The sequence below is a fragment of the Catharus ustulatus genome, chromosome 2, assembly GCF_009819885.2.
Source record: "Catharus ustulatus isolate bCatUst1 chromosome 2, bCatUst1.pri.v2, whole genome shotgun sequence".
In the NCBI taxonomy this organism is placed as follows: domain Eukaryota; kingdom Metazoa; phylum Chordata; class Aves; order Passeriformes; family Turdidae; genus Catharus; species Catharus ustulatus.
Window position 1 is genome coordinate 83,777,938 of NC_046222.1, and position 27,567 is coordinate 83,805,504.

A 27,567-nucleotide genomic window follows, 5' to 3' on the forward strand; every position below is an offset into this window, starting at 1 on the left:
TTTTTGTATTTTTTTCCTATAAAAATCATTCAAAACTTGATTTTTTTTTTCTTCTTTACAAGTGTGATTTTAAATTCCTTTTTAAAATGGAACCATGTGAACTGCTGTCACTTGTCAGCATTTTTCTAGGTGTCCACTCCCAGTGTTAACCCAAAACTGAAATGATAGCAGGAGAGTAAAATCAATTGTCTTGATGCTCGTATCTTGGGAGCAGGCAGAGCCCACGTGTGTGAATAAAACTCAATGTACTAGAAAACTGTAATGTGCAACCATTTACTTTTAACCCTGACTCACATCATATCACTGCCTGTTCAGCCAAGCTGGGCCTGCAGAGAGGCAGGGTCACTGTGTGCCAGGTCTGGAGCTATCACTAAACACACCTCTCAGCTGCAGGAAAACCACAGGGCACTCCAGGAGATTTACTGCTGCTGTTGTTATTACTCACCATGAAATAGTTGCCAGTTTCCAACAATGAATAAATAAAAACAAACCAGGGACTTTACCACCTCAGGAGGTTGCACCACAGGCAAAGGGATCAAAAAAGCCTGGATTCCTGTGGTTTTTTCAACAAGATTAAGCATCTCCACCATTTATCTGCTGTCTAATTTAACCTCTGTTAAGATCTGTTTGATAATATACCTCAAACCTAACCTCTTTTCAGAACATTTTATCTAAACAACACTGACACCTTAATGCTTTTGTAAATTCAGATGAAACCAGACAAAAAGGACAGTCTGAAAGACAAGTCAGCAGGCAGGGGAAAACATGCTGTGATTGTAGAAATCTTGATACAAGTTTCTGACTAAAGGGAAAGAAAAATTCGTTTTAGAGACAAAATCAGGTGTAATAACCTACCGTTTCACCAGCCAAGAACAAAAAAGAGGACCGAGAAAGACCTGAAAAGCCTAATTTTGCACATTCTTTCTTTCTATACAGGACCAATTACATAGTCTTAGCCCTCAAAAGCACAGTTACCTACGTGCAAGGCAGATGCACAACTCGAGTTCCTACAGCACATGGACACTGTCTCTGCCCTGGGGACACAGAAAAGATGATAAGGGACAAAATAATGGGCAATGTGCCATACATACATTTTTTAGCAGCAGAAAATAGTAATAAAGTACAACTACAGGTGTGCAGCTGTCACACAGTTTGTCACCAGTTAATGGTGCAATCCTTGCGGGGGTGAGCAAATGTAATTTGTTGTGAGCACTTCATCAGTTTCAATGGGCTGGCAGGATGGAGACTACAAGGTGGGTTTTAAATCACTGCCATCTGCAAGTGCTACAAATTCTGAGCTGAGTACCATTAAAAACCAAACACTGATTTATAAACTTCCTGCATATCATTACTGACACGTGGGCAATAACTGCTCTAGAAGCTTACAGAGCATCCCCTCCAGGGAAGGGGCCCTGAATCTCATCTCACTGACCACTCAGGTGGCAACATTTCATGAAACTCCTCCTTCTTTATTTCTAGGTCACATAGTTTACAAGGTTTACTCTGATGGTGTAGAGTAACAAAAATAAAATTTAAATACACGGTTATAAACAGGCAGCAACATTACAGAAAACAAGACACACACTTTAATGGTCCTCTGTAATCATGCATTAGAGGGGGCAGGAAACCCTTGCATACAGTTTGTCCATGGCATATGCTCAGTGCAGTTACCAGCACATCTGCACAACACAGTTAAAAAGAGGATTTGTTCTATACCTTCAGCTCCTCCCCAGCAGCTTATAAAACAGATTTGTAATTGTCCTGATCCTTGCATTATACCTGTGCTTATCAGCACTCTGGAAAATCTTCCGATGGTGACTTTTTGAAGGTAAAAACACATTTCCTTCAAAATCAGGTTACCGTAAAACTACTACAAACTGGTCCGGCACAGTTTAAAAAGTAATACTGAACATCACATAAAGCTAAAGAAGACATTGCCCAAATACATAAAAAGCACTTTAAGAGGCAGATGATGCGGTGCCGGGGTACAGGGGGTTGGGAACTCACACTGAGCCAGCCACTTTGCAGTGAGGTGCCAACACACCCAGCCTCAACCTCCCCCTCCACCTGCCCCTCTTGCACAGCGGGGGCAAAACACCCCAGTAAGGGAATTCCACAAAAATCAGTTTATCTTCTGTTCCCACAAGCTCACACACAATGATGGAGCTGCACAGGAGCCATGGCGCTGCAGAGTTAAGTTACTGCTTTGTTACTACACCTAAAGAGTTCTGTGCACCAGCACCTCATCCTTCAGTAAGCTGGTCAGCAACTACAAAGTGCAACTGCAGGGAAAATTAAGGTAAAAAAATAGATCTAGAGTTACAAAAAAGCAAGCCTTCAATTCAAATAACTGATTTTATTGTTTTTAAACAGTGAGTTTATTTACTGCCTAATCATGAAATCCCTGACAAATAAGCAGTTCTACTAATCTAAAGGTTTGCATAAATAGGGATAGCTTGTAATTTAATATAGTTAAGACTGTGTGAAGTACTACCTGCACAGAAAAATTATCAGTGCAACATCATAACACAGACGTGTTTTAAGCATGAAAAAACCTCTCAAAAATATCAATACACTTCTTTTTCTCTGAGAAACTGAGGTGGTGCTTCTTTCAAATGAAGCTCCTTTTCCGTTACCAATATAAACCTGATTTTTAAAGCATCAATACTTTTCAATAGCAAATGATTGTACTTCTACATTCAAGATACAGCACGCTTTTTTTTCAGTGAATCTCAGTTTAAGATAGTCTATATTTAAATAATCTGTATATTACATATAAAAATACACATCTCTACCATAAATGAGGTCTTGTCTTTTTTCTTCTAAATGCCCAAGCCTTTTGGCCACCTGCCCTCACCATGAGTTTTACTCATCTTAAGCTCTGACACATTCATCAAGCAAATTCTGCCACCATCTACTCAGAGAAGTACTTCCTCGGCATACAGTCCTGGAACACAACTAAAATGCAACTCAAAATACATATATATAACTTTTCAAATGAGTGTTCAAAGAGTGTAGCTTAATTCAATTTGCTGATTGAGAAATCCTTGACATTCAAGCCAGCAGCATAAATTTTAATTTCCCCACTATGTCTCAGAGTTCTGTGTATACCCAAGTAAGCTCACTTTAACATCCAGTCCTTACATTAATAGATGACTAGGGAACAGCTTACACTGATCAATTTATATTTCCAATGCAAACAACCCTGTTGATTTCCTTGTGCAGTCACAGCATATGATCTATTGAAGGCTGAATGGTCTCATATGGAGAGACATCAAGAGGTAAATTTCCCATTGCACTACATTCTGATGCACATTTCACAAAAGCAATGCTAAATTTGCTTCCTTAAGAGTGAGCCTATCTGTAACACTTAAGAGCACACTAAACAACATAAATTAAAGATATCAATCAAAGTGGAGTTGTAAAACATTGCTCAAACTTTAGCATTGCTCATTTTACTTTAAACTCCCTTAGCCATAAAGGAAACCCATTACCTCATTAGGCTGGCAAATGAGTAGTGCCTGAAAGAATGGCCACAAGATGAACACACACCCACATTTCTTCCAACTGTTGTTTCAACCTGGGCAGAAGTTTATTAGCTCCATTAGCAAGACAGTGTCCTCTTACTATTAAATTCTTAAATTAATAAATTAAGGCTATTAATATGCATAGACTAAGGGCTACCATGGTGATAGAAGTCCTGGAAGGAAACCTCACCAGCTTCCACAATGGTTAGTGTACCTGGGTTTCTTGTACCAACCCAGGCAGATATGTCTGTACTTTTACATGTTAATCCTTTCTGTTCCAAAGCTCCCATCTATAATTTTTTAAAAAGTAAATATATAAGTTACCTCACTGTCATGCAAAGCATAAAGTCATCAATTTCTTCATTAAAAGAAGGCAAAAATGTTCTCTTAGCTACTGGAATAAGTACCTGAATATAGTCTTGGTGAAACCAACCAAGGTTAACCTCAGAGTAATACTGGGGGGGAAAGAAAAGTAGCAGCTACCTAATCGACTGTGCATACAACTAATGAACTAGCGTTACTATTTCCAAGATCTATAACACCTGAATTAGCTATCTAGAAGCCCTCACAGGAATAGTAGGAATTTGAAAATTCAAGATTTCAAGAAGTAACTTTTCTCCGGGGAGGCAAGCAACAGGACTCAGCACACAGCACTTGGGCTGTTTTGCAGTCTCTCTGTCCAATATCTGTCAGTTTTGGTAAAGAGATGCACAGATCGAGGCAGCGAGACTGAATATGGAATCCATGGATAATTTTTCTTTTATGCTGAAAGACACTTGTTTTAATGATAAAAATAGGCATGATAAAGAAATACTTGCCACTGTCTCAGAATCTACACCTTAAGGAGATATTTCAGAATAAATGAAGGGAATAAAGATTTGTATGAGTTTAAACACGTTCAGGTGAAAAAGAGACAGTCTGAATTTCACAAGCTTCACAAATATCTGTTACTAAAACTAACTATTTCAGAATTTGCCTTGGCACAATTTGAAACTGAAGATATGAAAGAACTCATTCTCTAGGAAAAACAATAATTTAAATTTAAAGCTTTTAGTGACCAGGTGTATGAAATTTAAAACAACTAGAAGTAGTACCATAAATAGAAAGTCATACTCAGAATATAAGTAAAAAGAAAGAAATGCTGGAGAAACTGAATAAAATTGTGTCTGTGCTGAGGTACAAATAGAAGGTTCTATAATACAGGATTAACTCTTTCAATGGCAAATACTTCACATACAAAAATCTAACAGAGATTCACTTATCACATAATTCAAACTTTACATGTAATAAAGGCAAGGCAATACTCATTTATGGCCTGTCAAATGTTTACCCCACTAACAGTATCTACAAAAGCACTTTACCATTTTGTACACAGTGATTCCTTATGCACATTGAAAGGCTTTCTGTTAAAAAAGACATTATATACATATCTGTACACAATTCCAACAACCATGCTCCATCTCTCAGTGGAATACTTAAAGCAAGATACCTGAGGTTTCTCAATATCTTCAATTTCTCTATCACAAACCTAAATATACAATTCAGATTTTACAAAAGGACACCTCCCTGGAATATGTGCATTATCATTTAAAAAAATTATAGCTTTAAGGAGCTGAAAAAGATTGCCTCCATCCAAGAGACTTCATTTTCACTCTTAGGAATGTCCTTCCTCTCAAGGACTTTCCAGAGACTGAGAGGCAGAACAGCATTAGGGTGCACACCTTCAGTGCAGACACCATGGGATGTCTGCTGTCTTCAGAAAGCCAGGAAGGAAGAATATGTCAGTAGGATGAAGAACTTCCTCCAGCTAGGGAATATCTGAAGAGGAAAAGAAATAGTTACTGTTTCAACTTTCAGAAAGGCATTCTACAAGAAACAGCAATTAAGCTATTCCATTTTATGTCATTGAAGTTCCAGCCTTTTTCCTTGCACAATGGCACTCATCACTGCCACCACACTTCAGAGGAAGAGCCGTGGAACTGAACAACCCTGTTAGAATATCGCTGCTTTCCTAACAGCAACAACCTGTGCTCAAGTGTGTTACTGAGCAGACTTAATGATGGAAGAACATTTAGTGACTCCAACTTTCCTACTTTGCAAGTTTACATCAAATCTTCAAAATATTACTGGGCTAGGAAAACTGCATTTCTTGATCTAAGCAGATTCTTAAATCATCCAAAGAAATAAGCACATCTTTTAATCACATTAAGTTTCTGGTAAACTTCATCAAACGTCCAAGTTCAAAACTGGATGGGGAAGGTAACTGGATTCATCCATATTACTGGGCAGCTATTGAGGGTCCCAATTAATTCATTCAGACAAACTGACAAAATCCAGTTCTAACTAATCATAAGAGGAAGTGGAAATGTCATCAAAAACTTGTTGAAAACGTATCTTCACTAATTAGCTACCAAATTGAGAGGATATCGAATGACCTAATGATGTAACAGAGCATACTTCTTGTAGCACTCAAATGAGAAGGAATTATTTTTTCAGAATTTGACTAGTTCCAAATAATAGCTTTATCCCCAAGGGAAACCTAATATAAGCTATGGAATGATTCAAGCTCATTTTTAGTGGCAGTTCTTGCTATTCATTCTTTCACTCCCTTTCTGGAGTCATAATCCCATACTAGCTGGAATATCATCCCTGAAAAAAAGAGAAAGTTCACCCAGATATGATCCACTGACAAACACTCTCTAGGAATAATTCTTTCTCTCCTTCAAATAGAATGAAGTGCCTGCCTTCACTGTTCTAAGACATTATAACAAAAAAAACCAGTGATAGTTCAAGGAAGCACAACAGAAGGAAAGCAATGCTTAATAGGTATACATATAAAGGGTTCTGAAATCTTTCTCACAGGAGAAAAATGATTAATGTTGCTGTCAAGACAGAAAAAGATCACTTCCAGCATCCCCAAAAATGCCCATGTCTGGTAATTGTCTCCACATGGTCATTTTCAGCCTCAATTGCAGCATCAAGTCTTTGAGGTTTCCATTTCCAGGAAGATCCTGTACCAGACTGATAAAAATATGACACTGAAATATAAGCTGATGAAAGACTGGATTCAATTTTGGAACCCCTAATGGAAACAAACTGAGATGGAAGCTCCAGCAACTCTTTCAAGTCTGCCAGGATCAAATGAGACAGGACAGGACATCTGGCACTAGAAGTAACCTTTCAGCACTAGAGATGCTGACTGGGCTTGTTTCTTTACAGCCCATAAAGCAACAAATACGGCTGCTTGCAGGTTTCTTGGCACTGGTTTTTACTGAAGGGGAAAGTGTCAGCCTGGAAATCCTGTGCTTCAACCTCAAAGCCATGAATTTCTAAACTTTACCAAGCTGTGGTTAGTGACAGTATAAGGGAGACACCTGCTCAGGGTGATCTTTTCCCATGTAGTAGTCCATGATTAATCATTCACATCAGTTTTTTTCTAGTACCAAGGAATCCAATCTGGCTGCTGTGAGATTCACAACTGCTATGGGCTCCTGGATTCAAGGTTGAATTTATAGCCTCTTCCAGCAGCAATTCTGAAATTTATACCCCTTATATTTTCTTGTGCAGCATTTAAAGGAACAGAAAATTGAGTATTTGTTCATAATATATTCTTAAGCAAGGCAGTCAGAAAATCTCATGAAATTTAGCCTTCTGAAGTAAGACCAAATATTGGTTTTGAAGCTGCCACCAAAAGGCCATACAGACTGTCTTTAATGAATGAACAAGGAATCACTGACTATGTGAGTGAAAGAAACACAGACCAACTGAACAGTCACTTTATCCACATGGGTGAAAGCAACTAAGAGTGACACAGAGTGTTCTCTGCAACACACACCCAGACACCAAGTGTGTGTCCCTTACGTGAACTGCAAAGGGAAAAACCTGTCCAGTCTCATTTGACACACATTATGAACACCAACAGGATGAACATACATATGTGCTATCATTTGAAGTTAAAAATTAGAACTGCTGATATGATTAAGTTTTTTTTCCAGTAAGCAAACACAGTTATACAAACTGCAGGCACAAGTGATTTTCTTCTCCATTAGAAACAGAAATTAATGCTTTCAATTTAACATAAGGCAGATATTTATAGTATCAGATTTGCAGCTTTCTGTAAGCCATACTGAAATAGTTTCATTACCTCTGAAGCCTCTGCACAAGGTGTGATACCATGGTATCTGCAATGCCTGGACAAGCATCTTCAGCTAAATAAACTGCCTTCCTCAGTTCTTCTATGGAATCTGTGTTACCACCACACACCTCACTCTTCTCTTTCAACTGAAAGGAAACCAGGAAGAAATATATTAAAATTATAATAATAAATATTTCTATACACAATATAATGCAGAAGCTTGTTGGGAAGTGACCATTAATGTTCACAATGCCAGCATTTGGCTTTCATCATATACCCTCACATACTGAAGACTTTTTTCAAGCAGAAGTTCATATTAACTGTACTTATCAGGATGTCATCATCTTCACACGTCTCCAATCTTCACACATCCTTTTCAGCATGCTCCCAGTCAAAATGACAATATAGTACACCAAGAAAAAAAGCAGTATTTACCCATAGTTGTTTGGTTGCAAGATGTGCTTCTGGTACTTTAGCATCCATACTTACACATCTATAGCTTAGGTAATTTTATCAACTTTTTAAAATAATCATATCTTCATAAATTCTTCTCTTACCCCTCATATATTTTTTTTCAAAGTTGCTTTTAAGTATTCAGGGGAAAAGTATAAAAATTTAAAAACTCAGAATGGGGACAAAATATAGTTTTCAACACTGAAATTCAAATGTGAAATTCTTGATGATCTGGTCCACAACTGTATCTTGAAACAGTGAAGAGCTTTGTAACAAGATAAATACATAAAGCAGTGTCAAAAACAGAATGCTGCAATCCAAACATGTACACACCTTTTTCTTGTCATGTTCACTGCTTTAGGCCAGCAAGGCTGATGTTACTACCATATCAAGTATTGTTAGGAGCAAAATACAGATCTCAGAAGCCGGCATACCAAAGGTACAGCTAAAACTTAACACAGCAAGTTCAAACTGAGTAGTAGCAACCTTAGGTGTCATTCATTATATTTTTCAATTTTTTTTTCAATAAACCTTGGAATTTTTACGTTTTAAAGCAATAACTTACCTCTGTAAATAAAGGGGAAATAATTGTAGACAGGCATTGGGAAAGAGGTCTCTTTGGGATATCCTTTTCCTTTAAAGAAAAAAAAAATCTGACCAATTTTATTTCTGAAAAAAAGCATCCTCATTGTATTCTAATTAAAGACAAAATGTAGTTCCAACATGCTACACTTTATGAAAGATCTGTTTCCATATATGGAAAATGTTCCACAACATACTATTCTAAAGCACTGTGGAAAATAGAGGTTGAATTAAAATTTGAGACTACAGCACCTCAAATACATGCAAGCTCAAAATTATAAGGGAAAAAAAACAAACCACAAATCAAAACCACGAAACTCCCACAGTTCTACTGAGCATAAACTAAATCATAGACATGCTGATATTTACTAGGCTCATCCCATATGATACAATATTTTTCTTATCTTTCTCCAGAATTTTCAGAGCCAGCAGAGCAACAACCTGCTCTGGTTGCACAGGTTTCAGAAAACAAAATGGAGCAGTTCCTAAATATCCCTTATTCTGGGTTGTCTATGTTTGCTTTTTGTTTGGTTGGTTTTTTGTTTGTTGTTTGTTTTGGGGGGAGGTGTTTGTTTTTTTGTTTTTTTGAAGAGACACAGGCACATTCAATTCTTTGTTACATTGTATTCTTAAAAGACATTGCACTTAAAAGACAAAAATCCCTTCTCCAAAACTCCAGTCTAGATTTGCACTGTACTGGTTTTAGTTTACTACACAGAATGAAGATTTTAAAAACACAGTATTGCCTGATCTTCCTCCAGTAGTTGTATTTCACAAACTAGGGAAATATTTTGGTACATATTTTGTCAACTACAAAAAAGGACACATTAACAGAATGCCCAAACTTCAAGACTTATTTCACAAAATTAAATCACTCCACTAAATTATTAAAGCAAGAATTATCTCCTTGTATTATAAAGTCAATATTTTGAGCACCTTATTTCTTTGCAACTCCAAAGGCTGGGCTGCTCCATTCTCTAGATTCTTGGGGTCTTTTTCTCTTATTGTAAAGATCCACTCTTCTGAGTCACTCCCACCTGAAGCCTGACCATCTGCTTCACTTCAAGGGAAAGGGAAAAAAATATCAATTTTTATTACCTACACCTTGCTGTTGATGTTCATTCAATACATATACTAAATATAAAAACTACAGTAAAGACCAAGATCAGGATTCTATTGTGCAGGTCACTACATATAAAGATAAGCATGAAAATTAAGGTAACTAATCTTCTGGATAAATTAAAAAATTTAAACCAAGATATTTCACCAAATATAAGGAAGTGAGGCATTACAGACTGAAAACTTTTTTCCAAGTCACATTAACAAGTTACATGAAGTGTTATTGCTATCTGAAAATTGTTTTTAGCAGAGTACTTCAAATCATTAGGGAAAGGGTAGGAAATTAGAATACTTAATTCACTTTTCTTGCCTAGAAAAATAGCTAAGATACTGGAACTGTGGTCACTGGAAGGCATGAAGCCATTAATACTATAAAGAAATATACAGGTGTAATGTCACCCAAGAAATAACCTGATGCTTGCCATTAGCAAGCAGCCTGGAATTGCAGAGAATAGTTGTGTTTTCTTTACTATGAAGTATTTAATCCATTTGTGAATAAATTGTAGCAATCTCTTCACTTGAATTTCATTTGCACAGCATTACTTGGCTGTGCAGCTTGAGACCTTCTGTCTGCAGAACAGTTGGCCTCATGTCTAGGAAGAACCCTGGACCCTACATAAAAGAGAGGGTAGCACAGAATATGGGCCAGAAGAGTTTTTCTCAGTGACTGTTACTTGCATGAAATCCCTGGCAATACTAAAATTAAGACTGCATTCATTTACCAAGGTCACTAAGCTGAAAAGCTGCAAATAACGGAGCACAGGAATACATGTGCTAAAAATAACTCCCGGCTCCTCACAAAGGATATTTTATAGACTCAAACTTACGTATCCGAGTCATCAGAACTGGAGTCATCATGACTTTGCTCAGACTTCCATCTCTTGTGCCTGTCAATGAGGTCAGCCAAGTAGGATGTTTTCTTGGAGTTTCGTAAAATGAATTTGTGTTTTAAAAGCTCTTTTGCAGTAGGTCTCTTAAAATAAAAAAAAGAGAGAGTTGGAGACTTTTTTAACCATGTTGGAGAGTGTTGAGTGACTCACTATAAAAACAAAGAAATCCAGAGTTTAGTCTTAATACAAATGCGATTTTAAATACATATGGTATCTAAAAATATACCTGTCACTTGTGTCACACCATATTAGAGAAGCTGAATGACACTTACTCATGCAATTCATGTAAAGCAGTCAAGTCCTCTACTACACACTGACAAACATGAAACTCACAAAGCTTGGGTCCTTGTTTAAGCAGGCCTCGACAAATTCTTTGAGGGATTTACTGAAGTTTCCTTCCAGTGTTGGTGGATTGTTCTTAGGAATGAGGAACAAAACTTTCATTGGATGTAATTCTGAATGAGGTGGCTCTCCTTTTGCAAGTTCTATGGCTGTTATGCCTAATGACCAGATATCTGCCTGCAAGAAAGAATGCTTTTAAGATTAGGTTGGAGAAAGAAAGGAAAACAAAGTGCGGGCTTGCTATTCTAGTTTAAACATCAACACACATCTGCTTGTTCACACTGTCCCCTGGTGGAATGGGGAAGGAAAAGAATTTGAAGGGAAAAGGTAAGGAAACTTGTGAGTTATGAACAGTTTAATAATCAAAATAAAATAACAATAATAATAAATGATAATAAAAATAAAATAACAAAGAGAGAGAACTAGAACCCAAGAAAGACAAGTGGTGTAAGTGGAAACAGCTGCTCACCATCAGTCCCTGAACAGCAGACCCCAGCCCACCTTCCCCCTGGTTTTATTGCTGAGCATGAGGCCATATGGAATGGAATATCCCTCTGGTCAGCTGGGATCAGCTGTCCTGGCTGAGTCCCCTCCCAGCTCCTTGTGCAGCCCCAGCCTGCTCACTGGTGGGTGAAAAGCAGAAGAGGCCTTGACTCTGTGCAAGCACAGAGCTCAGCAATAAGGAAAACATCCCTGAGTTATCAACACTTGCAGCACAAACCCAAAACACAGCCACATACCAGCTACTGTGAAGAACATTAATTTTCCCCCAGTCAAAACCACCACACTCATAAAGGTAGATTTTTATGCTTTACTGTAAACAACTTCATGTGTAAATTAGTTTTGTTACCACTGCTTTATGTCATTAGCCACATAGCCCAAGTAAACAGAGTTTCTTGTATAAACTCTTCACTCTTCAGTATAAAACAGTTCTACTAAGCAGAGTTTAATTTTTTTTGTAATCAATACTACTACATAAAAAATCAATGGCAGAGTTGTTATAAACTAGCATTTTATCTACCATATTCAAGTATGCTATGTAAATACAGGGTAAATCTAAAATACTTACCTAAAGTAAAATGTTTTAACTTGCACAAGATCTTTCCTCAACATAAATTAGCTAGTACAACCATCAAAATTTTAAAATATTAGAATATAACTTCCCTCAGGTTTAATGCTGGTTTTATATATCATTCTTATTCACAGACTAGAGAAATGCTGTCTTGAACAATAATATTCAGCTTTTTGGTCCAATAGCCTGTGAAAGTTTTCACTATCAAAATGTGCTACTCTTTCTAGGGAATCCTGTCTCCCTTGATACAAATCCTATTGCAAATCTGCCTGAAGTAATGTGAAGTAATGCATTATAATTCTCTTATGTTTTGCTGAAATCACAGACCCAAAAGTCAAGAGAACTGATAATAAACCTGTCAGAAAGGTAAAAGAAAAGAAATTTCACAGCAATGTCTGTTACAAGGACAAGATACCAATTAAAAATATTTATGTTTGGGTTTTTTTCTGCTTCTTTTTAAGTGAAAGCACAACAAAGACTTACTCTCAGGAAAACAGGAAAGATCTGACATGAGCTGTCTGGTTTTACTCCCAAACAGAGCAGTTGGAATTCTGCTGTGTTGTAAACACTTCTATTTTCAGGTACTGGATAGAGCAGAGATTTCATTTATCACTGCTGCCTTTACTAAGTACCCCTCAACCCCACCTGTGTCAGTCCTGTGGATTCTCATGGTTGTCTTTGACTGACTTGCACACATCCATTCTACTATCACAGCCAGAGTGCCTAACCCAAAACAAGCTCCTCCTTACTTGTTCAGACAGTATCCTACTGTTAAGAGCTTAGTTACTTAATTTTGCAAGTAAGAATGAAGAAAAGAAGTCAATTAGCATACCATCGAATTTATGAAATGTCATTTTGTTAGCCATGTTACAGAACAGTTCCTGAGCACAAAGAATTACATAAGCACATGAGCCCTGAGTTTCATTTATCTTAATAAGAGCACTATCAGCTAAGCTCTCCTCAAGCCTAATTGTGAGTAACTTCCCTCTAGCAGGAAAGCTTTTCTTGGTTACAAAAGAAAAATGTCACCTGGAAAGATGAGTCTTCATGTTAACAACTGAGCATTAATATTTCCAATTTCTTGATAATTTCAGTTTCTGAAGAGTGAAGTGTTAAAGCCATACAAATGGATAGATTGTTTTCTGCCAGACTTTCAGTCACAGGTGTGTGTATATACAAGTATAAACATCAAATTTACATGTATATGTAAATATCTATTTTTACAGTACAAGTTTAATAGTAGAAAGAACAGAGAACAGATATATGAAAAACAATTAACTTTGAAAAAAGCAATAGGCTTGAGCTGGCTTTAATGGGCATATTCCTTCTTGGCAAGTAGGGACATGCAGTGCCATACTGGTGAAAATATGGACAACAGTAATGGAATCACATTTCTATTCTATCACATTTCTATGTATTACAATTGATATGCTTGTGCTTATGTTGAGAATTCAGTATATCGATGCGCCACTCTGCTAAATCAAAATCCCATATATGGATAAATTTGATATTAAATATTAACACCTCTGAGTAGCACAGACCCACACAACACATTCTGCCAGAGATGAGTAACAGCCCTTTCAAACAACACTTTCACATCCACCAAATCCATGTTCTTCAAATGTGTTGCTGGCTATTTTTTTCTAAAAACAAGTGGAAGAATATTAACATTCTGTATATATTTGGACTCTTCTACTTTTAAACAGCCAAAAATACTCATCAATAGAGTGGGATAAAAGGTGATGGGATGTACTCGTGAATACTGTATCATTTCTTGCCATCTGGATTGTCTTAATAAACTAGGAAACTTAAACTTTGGATACAAATTAGGAAATCTTTCCTCACCAACAGCTTTAAGCTGCTAGGGGTCACCTGAACACACCATCATGTAGCACAGCCAAAGTTATTAGCTGCATTCTGAAGACCAACTTATGTAATTCAAGTTAGAAAAAGGAAGAGACCTTGGTAATGCCTTGAAGTACCTTACCTTTGAATCATATGCTGATTGCTTTATTACTTCAGGTGCCATCCAAAATGGTGTTCCCACAAAGGTATTCCTCTTTATCTGTGTATCTGTTAGCTGTCCAGCTACTCCAAAATCTGCCAGTTTTACTTCCCCTTGTTCAGACAGCAATACATTAGCAGCTGGAATAAAGAAGAGGAAATACCAGAAATGACGAAATTTGAGACCATTTGACAATGTAAGGGTGCTCATTCAGGTTGCACAAGATCTGATATTCTTTCATCACAAATAATACAACAACTTACCTTTAATATCTCTGTGGATTTTCTTTTCTGAATGCAAGTAATCGAGTCCTTTGAGTATCTCCCTCAATATTGTAGCAATTTGAGTTTCATCAAGTGAGCCAGGTTCTAGCTAGGAGATGCAAAAAATGTTTAAATATGTATTAAAAAAAGACAAACAGAACAGAAATAACACTGTGACTATAAAAAGAAATTTCTCCTTCTGCCACCCCTCAAAACTTCCAATTTTCTAACTTCATAATGTGAGACAGAATATTCTTTTTAAAAACACATAGTTCTAAACTAAGTGGCCTAACAAACAACAGGCGAAGAAATAATTTATCTAAAATATTATGTAAACTTTGTTAAAGGTGCCATAAAGAAAGAGTATCAAGTTACTGTTTTGTGGTCAGGTCATAGATATACTATGCCTTTGAAAAACATCTGATTGTTAACATTACACTGAACTTAGATGTGCAACTCCATAGATCATATGTGGACCCAAATCCCAAAGCCAGAGCAAGAAGTTAAAGCATTCAAGGAACTACATCAATCAAAGAGTCTATGACTACATACTGCACTGGATTTTGAGAACCTCTCTAAAACACAATTCAAACTGACAGGTTGAGAGAACATTGCATTGTTTTTGTTATCTTTTTTCATGCAGTACTGGAAATACAAATCTGCTAATTGTTAAAAGATTCCAAGTAATTCTTCTTATGAGAACAATCAGTAGTGTTAGATGATCCCAAAAATCTTTTCATCTGATATGAATTCTAAAAGTGAGACTAACAGAGGAAAAGTCACTACCCAGAAAGATTCAAACGATAAGAGCATCTCAAGAGAGACACTGAGACTTTGTGTGGAATATTGGAAATATTCCATTATTCTAGTTTGCTCCACAATAGCACTCACTGAAGCACAATCAAAAAGTTCTACCTCTGAAGCTTCATTCTGTGAGAAGGAAAACATTTCAGATAAAGATTTTCAGATAAAAATTAAAAATAGTACATTCCTCAGAAATCCTCATGCATAGCAACAGAGGTAATATTTCATGTAACAATGCATTTGCTTTATCTTTGAAGCTTTAGTTACAATATTATTTGTTTTTCCTTACCTCTGATAATAAACACAATATTACCACTATTTGAAACCCTCTAAGACATTCTCAAAGCTTTGCTCCTGCCAGGGTGCGAGCACAAGTTTGAAACTTGGTACACGACACAGCACATCTAATGGGGGAAAACCTCTTATGTCAGATTCTGCTCACTTTAGTGAGGAGGAATTACTGAAAATAGAGTAATCTGAGAATACTGGCACTTGCACCTTGGTCACAAACTTGAAGTTTGAACAAAAGCTTGAACAAAAACGTAAATGCAGTTGCATTATATGTACTTTTTCTTGTGAGGCAGGATTTTGAAATCATCCAGTGCATATTCAAGTACAGAAAACATCAAGCTAGTATGACATATCTGCACTCTAAACACAGAATCCAAGGTACCAGGTAATTCTTGCCTTGAGTATGAAAGAATGGCAAAGCATGTCAGATTCTAGTTGAGAGCCATAACGTGCACATTAGAACTTGAACATACATCAGAACATAAACTGAAAATTAATGAAGCACACAAAAGGTGCTTAATAGACACTTACAAGATTATTTCATTTCTACGGTGCAATTTCTTCAATAACATCTTAAGATGTGAACAAAGACTTTCTACTATTTCTAGGCAACAAACTTAGAGCCATCACACAAGCGAAATTTGTGTGATGAAAAAAAAAGAATACAGTAACATGTTTTCATTCTGCTCTTTTATACCTATACAAAGAAAATAATAGCTAATTTATGAAAGCAAACTCAATTTATAATTTCTTCTCTCAGGAAGAAAAAAGTAATCACAACTAGAAACAAACATTTTTCATTATATCTTTATGGGGAACAGCATGAATTTTTACACAACCACAGAACAACCTAATAGGTGTGGTAGCTAAAGGTATAAATGGGTTCAAAAATACACAACTGCAGGAAGTCCACATTTAATACTCACTCTTGTCTCCTGGATGTCACCAGCAGAATCCCTTTACAGTGACTTTGTTTCTTTAGCTCTTTCCTCAAGTATTTATCAGTTACCTTATTTGACAACTGCAAACTCTGCTACAAAGACATCCCACCTCAATTTATATGTATAACAATTTTAACATACAGTAATTTCACGAATACAAGCCGCAGCAATTTGACAAAAATTTTGGTGGAAACCCGGAAGTGCGGCTAATAGTCGGGGGCGACTAATATGTGAATAATTTTCTGACATTTACAACCCCAGACGTGCCAGCCAGGGTGCCGAGCCAAGCACCTGCCAGTAAAAGCCGGCATTCCGCAATTTGTTACAGTGTTACTGTGTTGCCCTGGCTCCCTGCAGGCAGCACGGGGGGCGGGGAGAGAGGCGGGAGAGCTCTCTTCTTCCCTCCTCTGCCGCAGCCCAGGGGAGGACGGGTGGGGGGGAGGGCCGTCATTGCTGCGGTTCGGGGAGGACGGGGGGGGGGGGGCGCCGCCATTGCCGCGGCCCGGGAAGGAGAGGTGGGGGGCCGCGCCGTCATTGCCGCGGCCCGGGGAGCCGACAGGAGCCCCACGCAGCCATTGCCGCAGCCTGGGGAGGGGGGGGGAGGTGCGCGCCGCCATTGCCGCGGCTCGGGGAGGAGGCGGGGTGCTTTGTCCGCGCCCGCCGCCAGCGCCACGGGCGCGGGAAAGCTCCGTCCCTGCCCGCCGCCGGCGCCACGGGCGCGGGAAAGCTCCGTCCCTGCCCGCCGCCGGCGCCACGGGCGCGGGAAAGCTCCGTCCCCGCCCGCCGCCGCTGCTGTAGGAGCGGGTGAAGCTCTGTCCCTGCCTGCCACCGCGGGGCAGCGCCGACCCAGGGTGACCGAGCCCAGTGGCAGCGGCGGGTGGCCCCGAGCGGCAGCACCGGGCTGGGCCACCTGGCCCCGTCATCAGCCCCTAGCGGGCCGAGCCTGCACAGCCTTAGCTCAGCCAGTAAACCCCGCCCTCCCGCGGTTCTGTTACTAATTGCACACGGGTCCTCGCTGTGAACGACAGAGCAGCTTATATTCGGGTGCGGCTTATTTATGGACAAAAACCAAAATATTTGCCAACACCCAGAGATGCGGCTTATACTCAGTGCAGCTTGTATTCGTGAATTTACTGTACTTAAAACATGCATTATTATTTCTATAATAGTGTTTTTTAAATCTACAATAAACATAAGAAGGCGTGTCATTTGGGAGGGGGCTTGGGTGCTTTTTAATAGCTGAAGTGAATGTCAGCATCCAGTCACAGAAAACATGATCTGCACTGACCCCTTTGAATTCCAGTTCAAACCTGGGTACTCCATCCCAGGTGCAGAATGAGGCACCTGCTCTGGCTAAATTTCATACACTTGGTGACTGCACAGCCCTTTGGTCTACCCTCCATGGAATCCAGAGCTTATCCTATTTCCTTGAAATATTATTTTTAATACCAGCCTTAATTGGATTTCTTTCTGTTTAGACTACAGAAAGACTTCAAACAGGGAACGTTTTGTTTATTTGTTTGGGGGAGGAGGTGGTGAGGAAGATACATTAAAACTTATAAACTAAAAAGAGTTCTGGGGGCAGAACTAAAAGATACAAAAAACTATTTTCAGGCACTAGTGCTCTCTGGCTGACTGAAGATTAGCATTCCAAGATGTCTATATCCTGCTTCCAGTACTATGTTGCTTAGTTCCCTTCTATTTACACAAATAATCAGTCATGCCTCATGGAAAGTAACATTTTTCTGGCATTGACAAATACTTGTCTCCTTTACCGAAAGTGAACATTGTCATAGCCAAGTAATCTATTATAGTTTCCAGAATTATAAAGTAGGAAAATAATTAAGTAAAGTTACAAAGAAATGCATAATTTACTTACTAGATCAAGGGCAGAGCCTCCACCAAGATATTCCATTATTATCCATAATTTTGTATCCTGCAAAACAAAACAAAACAAAAAAAAAGTAGTAACTTAAGTCAATGGGACTTGTTCCATTCTTTTTACTGAAGAAATTATCTGTAGTTTTGAAACACTACTAACATTTAGGTGTTCCTTAAAAGTATCTTTGGATTCTTTACTCAAGAGTATGTGCATGGAGGAGAATGTATTTTCATTTTTAAATCACAATTATGGACATTCCAAACATCAAATAGTGTTACATATATTTCCTTTCATTAGAAAATATTATTTTGATTTTTTTTATCATCTTTATGTCTACAGATACCTCAAAATATTTTCTTTAGTAAGCTTGACTCCTGTCTAGTTTAAATTGAAAACGAATTTACTCTTCACTTTTCAGTATAGTTTCATTTTCTTGAACAGTCAAGTAGTTTTCTCCACTAATGCTTGTGCATCTGATATATAGTATAGAATTTTGCACAGTTGTGTTCAAGAAAGAAGCAGCAAAGTAGTAATGAAGATCCTTTATGACTATAACAATTTACTAGCTTCAGCTAGTAAAAGAAAAGGTAAAAACAGCATACTAAAGAAAAACTTGATACCTATTACAGGACTGTTTAACACAAGATACACAATACACTGTGCTAAGAGACTGGACCCAGTAATTTCTTCCCACTGTTTGCAGCAACTTTTTCCCAAATACACTAAGAGAAGCAATTAGTCCAGCTTTTCCTTGCAGTACCAGCCTTAATAAATACAATAAAGCCAACCCACGAATCTATTCTATGTCTACTTCTACTGTAGAATACAATAGTATTCAAATGAAATTGCTGCACAAAATACACTGGTGGTTTAGTTCTTATGACTATCAAGTTATTTTAAGCTTTGTTAGTTTCACCTCTATGGTATGTACCAAACTTTCACAAGATCTCTAGCATAATAATATAGATATCTCTCAGAGCAAGGAGCACATAAATAGCAACAATATTCATTTACTTTATCTGACAGAAAGAAACTTCATGTAAAAGTAATGGCTCACAGCCAGGGCATCTGACTGAATTCTCATCTAAGGATGGACTCAAATTTTTAGAGAAGTGGTAAATGTATTGCAGGACATGACTTTGTCTAAATCCTCTGAGGGATTAAAATTTCAACCCTTAGGACTCACTTAAGTCTTTTAGTCATTATTGTATCTATAATTCACTGCCATCTACCACCTCTCTGGACTTAGAATGCACCTACTGTAGGTAAATGTGCATTTTTCCTACCTCCAGTTACACATACTTTACTATTTTTAGATAAGACCCTGGATTAGAGTTCCTTCATCATCCACTATTTTTAACACACAGATTCAGTTAAATTTAGATTCCTTTCTTCAGGAATCAACTCATGCTATTTGACAAACACGGCCTTGTTAAAATATTTTAAGAGAGCCAAAACATGTTTTTTAGGAAGAAAGATTAATTTAAAAATGCAATCTATTTCAGTACTGACAGACAACATCCTGATAGTGCTTACTTTCTGCAGACATCACAAATATTCAAGAACTGTAACTTATCTTGAAACAGTCCCTCACATACTGAAATACTTGTTTTTCTGCTAAAACTTTCTTCCTTCAAGGCTCCAGGTACTAGCAGTTCCAGAACAAGAACATTACAGAGATGTATCTTAGAGTGAGTCACCTTAAATTTGTTCAAAATTTTATATTTCTATTTTGCTGATAAAATGTTTTTAAAGGTACATAGAATTTCCTGAATATTCAAAACTTGCACTTCATTTTAATAGTAACTTAAACACAAGCATATCAACTGCATCACTACTTCCTAGTTCACTGGAAATGCCTGGTCGGGAAAGAACAAGGTAAAGGAATAAAGGAATCAAACAAACCCTTGACACTTTTAAGAACAGGGAAGAAATGAAGAAGAAAGGGGGAAAAAAAAAAAAAAAAAAAAAAGAAAACCCCCAAACATCTACAACACCTCACACAGAGGTCAACAGAGGTCAACAAGAGATGCATCTTCCCTTTACTATTACCTCAAGGATTTAAAGACTTAACAACTGGAAATAAAATATAATTTCCCAAAAGATAAAATCTCTAGAATGCTAGGTGCCAAAAATTCTCCAGTTGAAAACTAGAAATTAGAGGTAGAAAAGAATTTTTAAAAAAATTTTAAAATATCATTTTAATTACATAGTTACACAATCATATAACAGAATTACACTACTACATATTACTCATAGTCTTTTTAAATCATCATTTATTATTTTAGTTATTTTTCTAGTTCAACTAGTCTTTGCTCCTGAAACTTTCATCATTCAGCTGCCTAAGGCCACATGTCTGAATTTACAATACAAAAGCCATTGATGCAGTAAACTCAGTAATTCTATGTTCTAAAACAAATGGAGTATGGACACACAGTTAAGAAAAACACACACACACACAACTGTACCTGTGTCCTCGTGTAAAGCTGAATAATAGCAATCTATTACAATTATGGCATCTTTTTATCTGAATCCCTATATTCAAAGTTATTTTTAATTCGCTAATGGTTCCCCCTTGCCTCAGAAATATTACTCAACTTAATTGATGGTTTTGGGTTTTTATTTTTAAAGTTTCCATCATTCATATGAAGTATCTGAACACATTCATATGATTCATAGAGGTGAAACGAAACAAATAAATTTAATTATATGGTAGCAAATCTTACCACCACCTTTCCCTAATTATTTTTAGAATTATTTTTTAAGCTTTCTTATATAAAATCAGCATATATTGCTTAACAAGAAAATACAAATAAATTCTTTTGGTGAGACAGCTGTAATGGATATTTCAATATGCATTTCATCTTAGAGCAAACAACCTATATATAGAGACTTTATACCTGTGGGGGCTTGGTATCCCCCAAAAGCATTCAGTCAATCCCTTTCTCACCCGGATAAGGGAGAGAGAATACAGCAAAAGGCTAATGGGGTGAGGTAAGGACAGGGAGAGAACAATCTCCAAATGCCTTCATGGGCAAAGCAGACTAAAACTGGGGACATCAGTTTAATTTATTCCCAGTCAAATCAGAGGAGTATAATGACAAATTAAACCAAATTTTAAAACCCATTTCCCCTGGCTCCTACTCCATGGGCTTGAATTTCACTTCCAATTTTCTCCATCTCCTCGCCCCAGTGGAACCAGAGGATGGAGAATGGGGATTGTGGTCAGTTCATCACATGTTGTATCTGCCACTCCTTCCTGCTCAGAGGGAGGGTTCCTCACACTCCTGCCCTGCTCCCACAGGAGACAGTCCTTGATGGACTTCTCCAGCACGAGTCCTTCGCATGGGCTGCACTTCTGCATTAACTGCTCCAGTGTGGGTCCCTTCCACGGGGTGCAGTCCTTAGGGCACAGTCTGTGGGTCTCCCACAGTGTCATAAATCCTGTCAAACCTGCTCCAGCATGGGATCATCTCTCCATAAGGCCAGTGGTCCTGCCAGGAACCCTCCAGTGTGAGCTTCCCACAGGGTCCCAGTCTCATTCAGGGATATCTACCTGTGTGGATGGTGTGGGTCTCCCCCCAAGGGCTGCAGGTGGATCTCTCTGCTCCCACTGACCTCCATGGTCTGCAGAGGAATCTCAGCTACAGCATTTGGAGCATCTCCTCCCCCACCCCTTCTCCACTGACCTTAGTGTCTGCAGGGCTGTTGTTCTCACTTATTCTCACTCCTCTCTCCAGCTGCAGGTTTTTTCCTCCCTTCTTAGATCTGTTATCCCCAGGGCGCTGCCACAGTCACAGGCTCAGCCTTGGCCAGCAGCACATCCATCCTGGAGCCAGCTGCCACTGGCTCTATGGGACTTGGGGAAAGCTTCCAGCAGTTTCTCACAGAAGCTGCCCCTGTGGCTCCCCACTACCAAAACCTGAGATAATGCCTTGTAACAACAACACGAGGCCAGCACAGTGCTACTATCAATTGACTTTGGCATCACCACAGCAACAGGCCTCCTTCTTTCCTTCTTTTCTGAGTATCGCTGGCATGCTTCACATTCCCTAACACCTACTGTCACTTTCCTTTTTAAAGCTGCCCAAATTCTTTTTTTGCTTGAACTTCTCACCCTCTTCAGCTTATATTCCCCTTTTGCACTCAAACAGAACTCTAAAAGCATTACATTTTCTTCCACAGCCTAGATTATTAATTATATAGTACACATAATCACTTATACTTTCAAGAAGATTTATATACATTTATATACTGTCACTAGCAATATTAAGTGCTCCATTTTAAGATCTGAAACAAGACAAATTTTCTTCTTTTAAGCATCAGGCACAATGCAGCATTAAATTCTCTTCACAATACAGTGAAGCCATGGTGAGTCATCCATCCCAATTTAGGATTATTATTTCTCTATAAACTTAGATGAGCAGATTAATGAGGGCACATGGAACATTCCTCTTCCACAGCAAGAACAAGGGGTTTTCCTCTGATACCATGAAATTGAAGAAAGGAACAGCTTTGGAATCTAGAAGAAACTCTGTTAAGAGTTTCTGTAGATCCTTTCCCAACTACGGTTGCTCTTCTTGAGGTCTGACTTCTGATTTTAACTCTGGAACCACAGAAAACCTTACAATAGCAACTTTACCTCTCATGAAGTTTCCTTCATCAAGTTACTTGTGTACCATGAAAGTATTTGCAAAGTAAGTACAGATAACAGCAGGTGAAGAATTTCTAGTACATAAAAATTGAAGACTGTACACTTGGAAATAAAAGGGCCATCTTCCAAAAAACTCCTATAGATTCTCAAAGGTGCATTTTAACTGAAATCTGAGGAAGACTGAAGACATACAGATACAAGTAATCAAGGACTTTAACTCCTTACAAAGTTAGAAAACATCTGAATAAACATGGGAGAGGCCTACCTTCAGAGATACTTCATATTTCTTTTATGTGAAGAACATACACATTTCTTAGCACAATGATATTACACAGGAGAGACCATGCTAAAGCAATCAACACAAGTATGTACTGATGAAATTGTCTCTAAGTCTCCTTTCTTGTGGGAAGGAGAGACTGCAGAGGAAAATCTAACACAGTCACAAAAGAGAAGAACTCAAAGGATGCTGAAGTAAGTGCACTGAATGACCTGTGCAATTTGAAAAGTGTAGTAACAATAGTAAGCATATGTTTGTTTTTAAGCGAAATAAAATCCCCCCACACCTATTGTGAGAATTTCCCAACTTGAATTCATTGTGAGAAAAGGCATTTCCCACCTTAAATTTACAGTACATAATTAGCAGCAGAATAAAGTGTATTTATAAACATATGTAAAAACTTGTTTAGTTATGGACACAAACCATATCCAAACTCCACTTAGAATCTCTATTTCCAAGCATTAAAACTCCTACAAACCATCAGAAGCTAGAAATAATATATTTGTTTGAAGTAACATAACAGATTTGCTAAATTTACCTATATACAGAAATTTTACCATCACTGCATTAGGAGACCTAGAATACTGAAAAACAAAAAGAAAGAACTTCAACTGATCTGAAAAGAACAAACTAGTACCAAAACTGATACTCACTACACAACTTGAGATGTGATGATTTGATTAATAAAACTTTTCAGTTATGCCAAAGTAATAAGGGCCTGGAAAAGACTCTTACATTTAAATACTAGTAAAAATTTAGTATTGATATTCATAATTCTCCAAGCATAAGAAACCAGATTAAAAGAACCTTGAAATACACAATGCACGCAACAGGATAACTTCTCTAAATTGCATTCCTGCCACAAGTAGTTACTGTTAATGGAGATTTGTCTTCTGATAATGTCATATTTAAAAACTCAGAGAAGTCTGACAGGTCTAGCAATCACAAGTTTTTTGCATACTGATTCTTAAATGTTTGACTTGAAAAACGAGATGTAGACATCATGGGTCTTGTCCGCCATATCTACTTTAAGCCACCTTTTCAACTGATTCCTTCAATTTTTGAAAGAAAGAAGGATTTTTTCAGGATCTATTCACCCTTGTGCTTTTAACTGCATCTGAAGCCCCTGCTGTTCATCAATGCCACCAGGTGGCAGAATCATGTAATGCCAAAGAAAATGCCAAAGATGCTTTCACCCACCCCAAATCCACAAAAAAAACCAAAGGGCCTGCCCCAAAACAACTCATGTAACTCATCAAAGACAGAAGCACAAAACTACCTGTCCAAAATGAATCTGAAAACATTTATCACCCTGACACCCTTCATAACATGAGGAACAATGATTAACCAGAGAACTACACCTTAAGGAATATGATAGTTCATGTATTTGAATTCTTCAAAGTGCCATCCTTTCCTCTCAGTCATCAAGCACAGCTTCAGGCATCATCTTACTACCTTATTTATTACCCTCTCCTTTCAATACCAAGTCACAGCTGTAGCCACTGTCTCATTATACAGGATGAAGAACCCTAGTATTTGAGGTTTCATTATTTATTAACATGTGGACACTGGGAGATTACACACAAAGATACAGATCAGGCTCAAAAAAATTTACATTCTGTATGATGCCATAAATGATGCATTTGGGCAACGACAGGAAATTTATGTATTTGTAATCCCTGCTCCCAAAACCTTCCACAACAATAAAGGCGACCATCTATCTCAAATCTGAAAACATGTATCAAGAAGTATCAAGACCTCCTAAACACTATAAACGTTCTTGCCCTGGAGCTCATCCTACCATAACAAATAATACACATAGAAGAAAATAATTATTTAAGGCTTTAGAGAGGACACCTACAAGTTGATGTATTGCTATTACATCATTGAAATTCATCAGGATTTGCCAACTTTCCAATAGCTGACTGTTCAATTTGTAGACCCACTGATTATTACTAGAACAGATAACTTCCAAAATTGAGTTCTTCAGGAGTAAGTACAAGGTGGCTATTACTGTTATTCAGCAAATCAACAATTTTGCTATCTACCTCATGGCCACAATTCTTGTCATTTTTTGACTAGTTATAAATGCTACATATATATATATATATATATACACATATACACACACACACACATATTTTTGGCTCAATTTAAATCCAGTGAGAACTACACCCCGTGCTGCCATATGTTAACAGCACAGAATGGGTAGCATATCACTATCTGCTCTTTCATTCCATTCTTTGTAATACACAATCCTTGGAAAGGGACAGAAGGTAAGAAACACACCCCTGAACTTTAAGTAGCCTATCCAGATGCCAGTCTGATTGCTCAATGCCATAGAATAACTCTTTCAACAGACAACAAGGATTTGACAAAGGATAGGATCACTGATACCAAAAGGCAGATACTCACATGAAGTTTCTCCAAGATTTGAACATTATAGGTACCCAATTCTGTTAATGTAAGTAGTAAATAAAGTCCTTTCCACTGCAAATGGACAAATCAATCTTATTACTCCAAAACTCCAGTCCTATGGCTGTTAAACAGTTTCAGGAAAGGCTACAGTGTTTTCAAAACTTTTTGGAATTGTCTTTTGCAGAAAACAAAGAAAAAAATATATCTTTCTATGCTAATTCACAACATCTTTCTAAGACAGTATAGTTTCTCCTTGAAGGCAATCTCAGTAAGCACTGTATTTTTTTTCTCCATATCTGAAAGAACAGCAAAATTTTAGCCTCATTAGTCAGAATACCACCATTATTCCAACAATTCGTTGGAAACAGAATTCCACAGTCCACCTAATCCTTCACTTGAGCTTTTCTCTGACAACCTAATCGTCTGCTAATGTTTTTCCATCTAATTCCTCCTACTACTACAACATGAAACTGTATAGATCAGTATATTATTTGAAAGCTATCTGCTTATGTTATTACAAATTTAATTAAGTAAAACCAAACTCTAGTATTTTCTAAAGACACTTGCTTCAAAGCACTTGAAAGTCAGGTGGCATGGAAAGACAGCTGTTGATTTCAAAGAAAAAGAGAAACTATTTTATGCAATAACAACACTACAAATACACAGGTATGCCACAAAGACATCCTCTGCATAAACTGTCCTCTCCCTCCCCATCCTGACACAAGTAACAACCCATGGTTTAAAGCAGAGTCTTCAAGTACTGTCCAGTTTTCTTAGAAAGGTGAAAAAGTACTGAAACACCAACAGATGCCATGAATCAGTTATCTCTAAGCTTGCAAAGTCATATACCACCTTGGGGTTTCAAGGTGTAAGAGGAGCAAAAGCAGATGGTATGAAATACAGACTAAGATAAACTATTAATCAAGAAAGTATGACTAAAAATCTTGCCATTCTTAAGTAGGTCATCTCATATACTACTAAAGAAAACAGTTAAAATTGATTTTGCTTCCTAAATGAACAATTGAGTTCTACTATTAATTTGAAAGGCTCCAAAGAGAAAGAATGTTGCTTTGAATATCAGCTTCCTCCAGGAAAAACTGGCAATAGGCGTAACTAGATTTACCTTTAAAAGGAATTTTTAAGTATTTCATGAACTCCAGAGCATCCAAATAATATAATACTTCCTGTCTATAGTTAGGTCTCTCAATTTATCAGAAGAGATGTTCACCAACAGACATTTTTATACTAGAAAGTAGTCTAGCAATAATCAGTCCTGTTTCTACTCTTCCTTGATAAATTTCTAGAGAAGTAGGAATGAGACCAAATTTATTTAAAAATATATCCCCCTCCCAAAAAACCAAACACACACATAGAAAAAACCCAAAAACCAACACACACACAAAAAAATACCCAAACACAACCACCTCCACTTTCACTCATAGTAAAAAACAGATCAAATGAGGGAAAGAAAAGTTGCCTTTGTTTCCACATATGTAAGCGTAAAATTAGGCAGGACAATCCACTTCTATACTACCTCAATATATTTAAATGTACTAAAGCTTAAATGGTCTGAGTGTCAACTATACTCTCCAAATCCACACCCTTAGAAAAAAAAACAGTAGCTGTTCAGCAAACATATGATCATCTTCACTGAAGGTCTATTACATGCCCAAATACTCTTACTAAAAGAAAAAAAATGAAATAAAACCCGACATGGCAAAAACTAGAAGGCTCTTCTTTATGATTCCTGTCATGTTCTTAGTTTTCATATAATAATATACTGGAATATATAATTTTTTATATATATATTAAATATACATAATATATATTATATACTGGAACAAGAATGTGAAAAGAAAAATCTAGAGCTGAGTACTCATACAATTCACCTGAATTAGGTGGAGAAGGGGTC

At 37.5% G+C, this 27,567-nt stretch overlaps 1 protein-coding gene across 4 annotated transcripts in view; it reads right to left on the bottom strand.

The window, feature by feature from the left end:
• Positions 1-5,120: 5,120 nt before the first annotated feature.
• STK24 (serine/threonine kinase 24) overlaps positions 5,121-27,567 on the bottom strand; it is a 49,406-nt gene continuing 26,959 nt past the window's right edge. For all 4 annotated transcript variants that reach the window (XM_033051223.2, XM_033051226.2, XM_033051224.2 and 1 more), the window contains 9 exons: positions 18,304-18,360; positions 14,389-14,497; positions 14,108-14,265; positions 11,040-11,225; positions 10,644-10,789; positions 9,634-9,757; positions 8,681-8,749; positions 7,672-7,808; positions 5,121-5,345 (listed from right to left, as the gene is read on the bottom strand). In XM_033051223.2, coding sequence (XP_032907114.1) covers positions 5,309-5,345; positions 7,672-7,808; positions 8,681-8,749; positions 9,634-9,757; positions 10,644-10,789; positions 11,040-11,225; positions 14,108-14,265; positions 14,389-14,497; positions 18,304-18,360 — 1,023 coding nt within the window. In that variant the 3' untranslated portion in view covers positions 5,121-5,308. The remainder of the gene's footprint in view (positions 5,346-7,671; positions 7,809-8,680; positions 8,750-9,633; positions 9,758-10,643; positions 10,790-11,039; positions 11,226-14,107; positions 14,266-14,388; positions 14,498-18,303; positions 18,361-27,567) is intronic.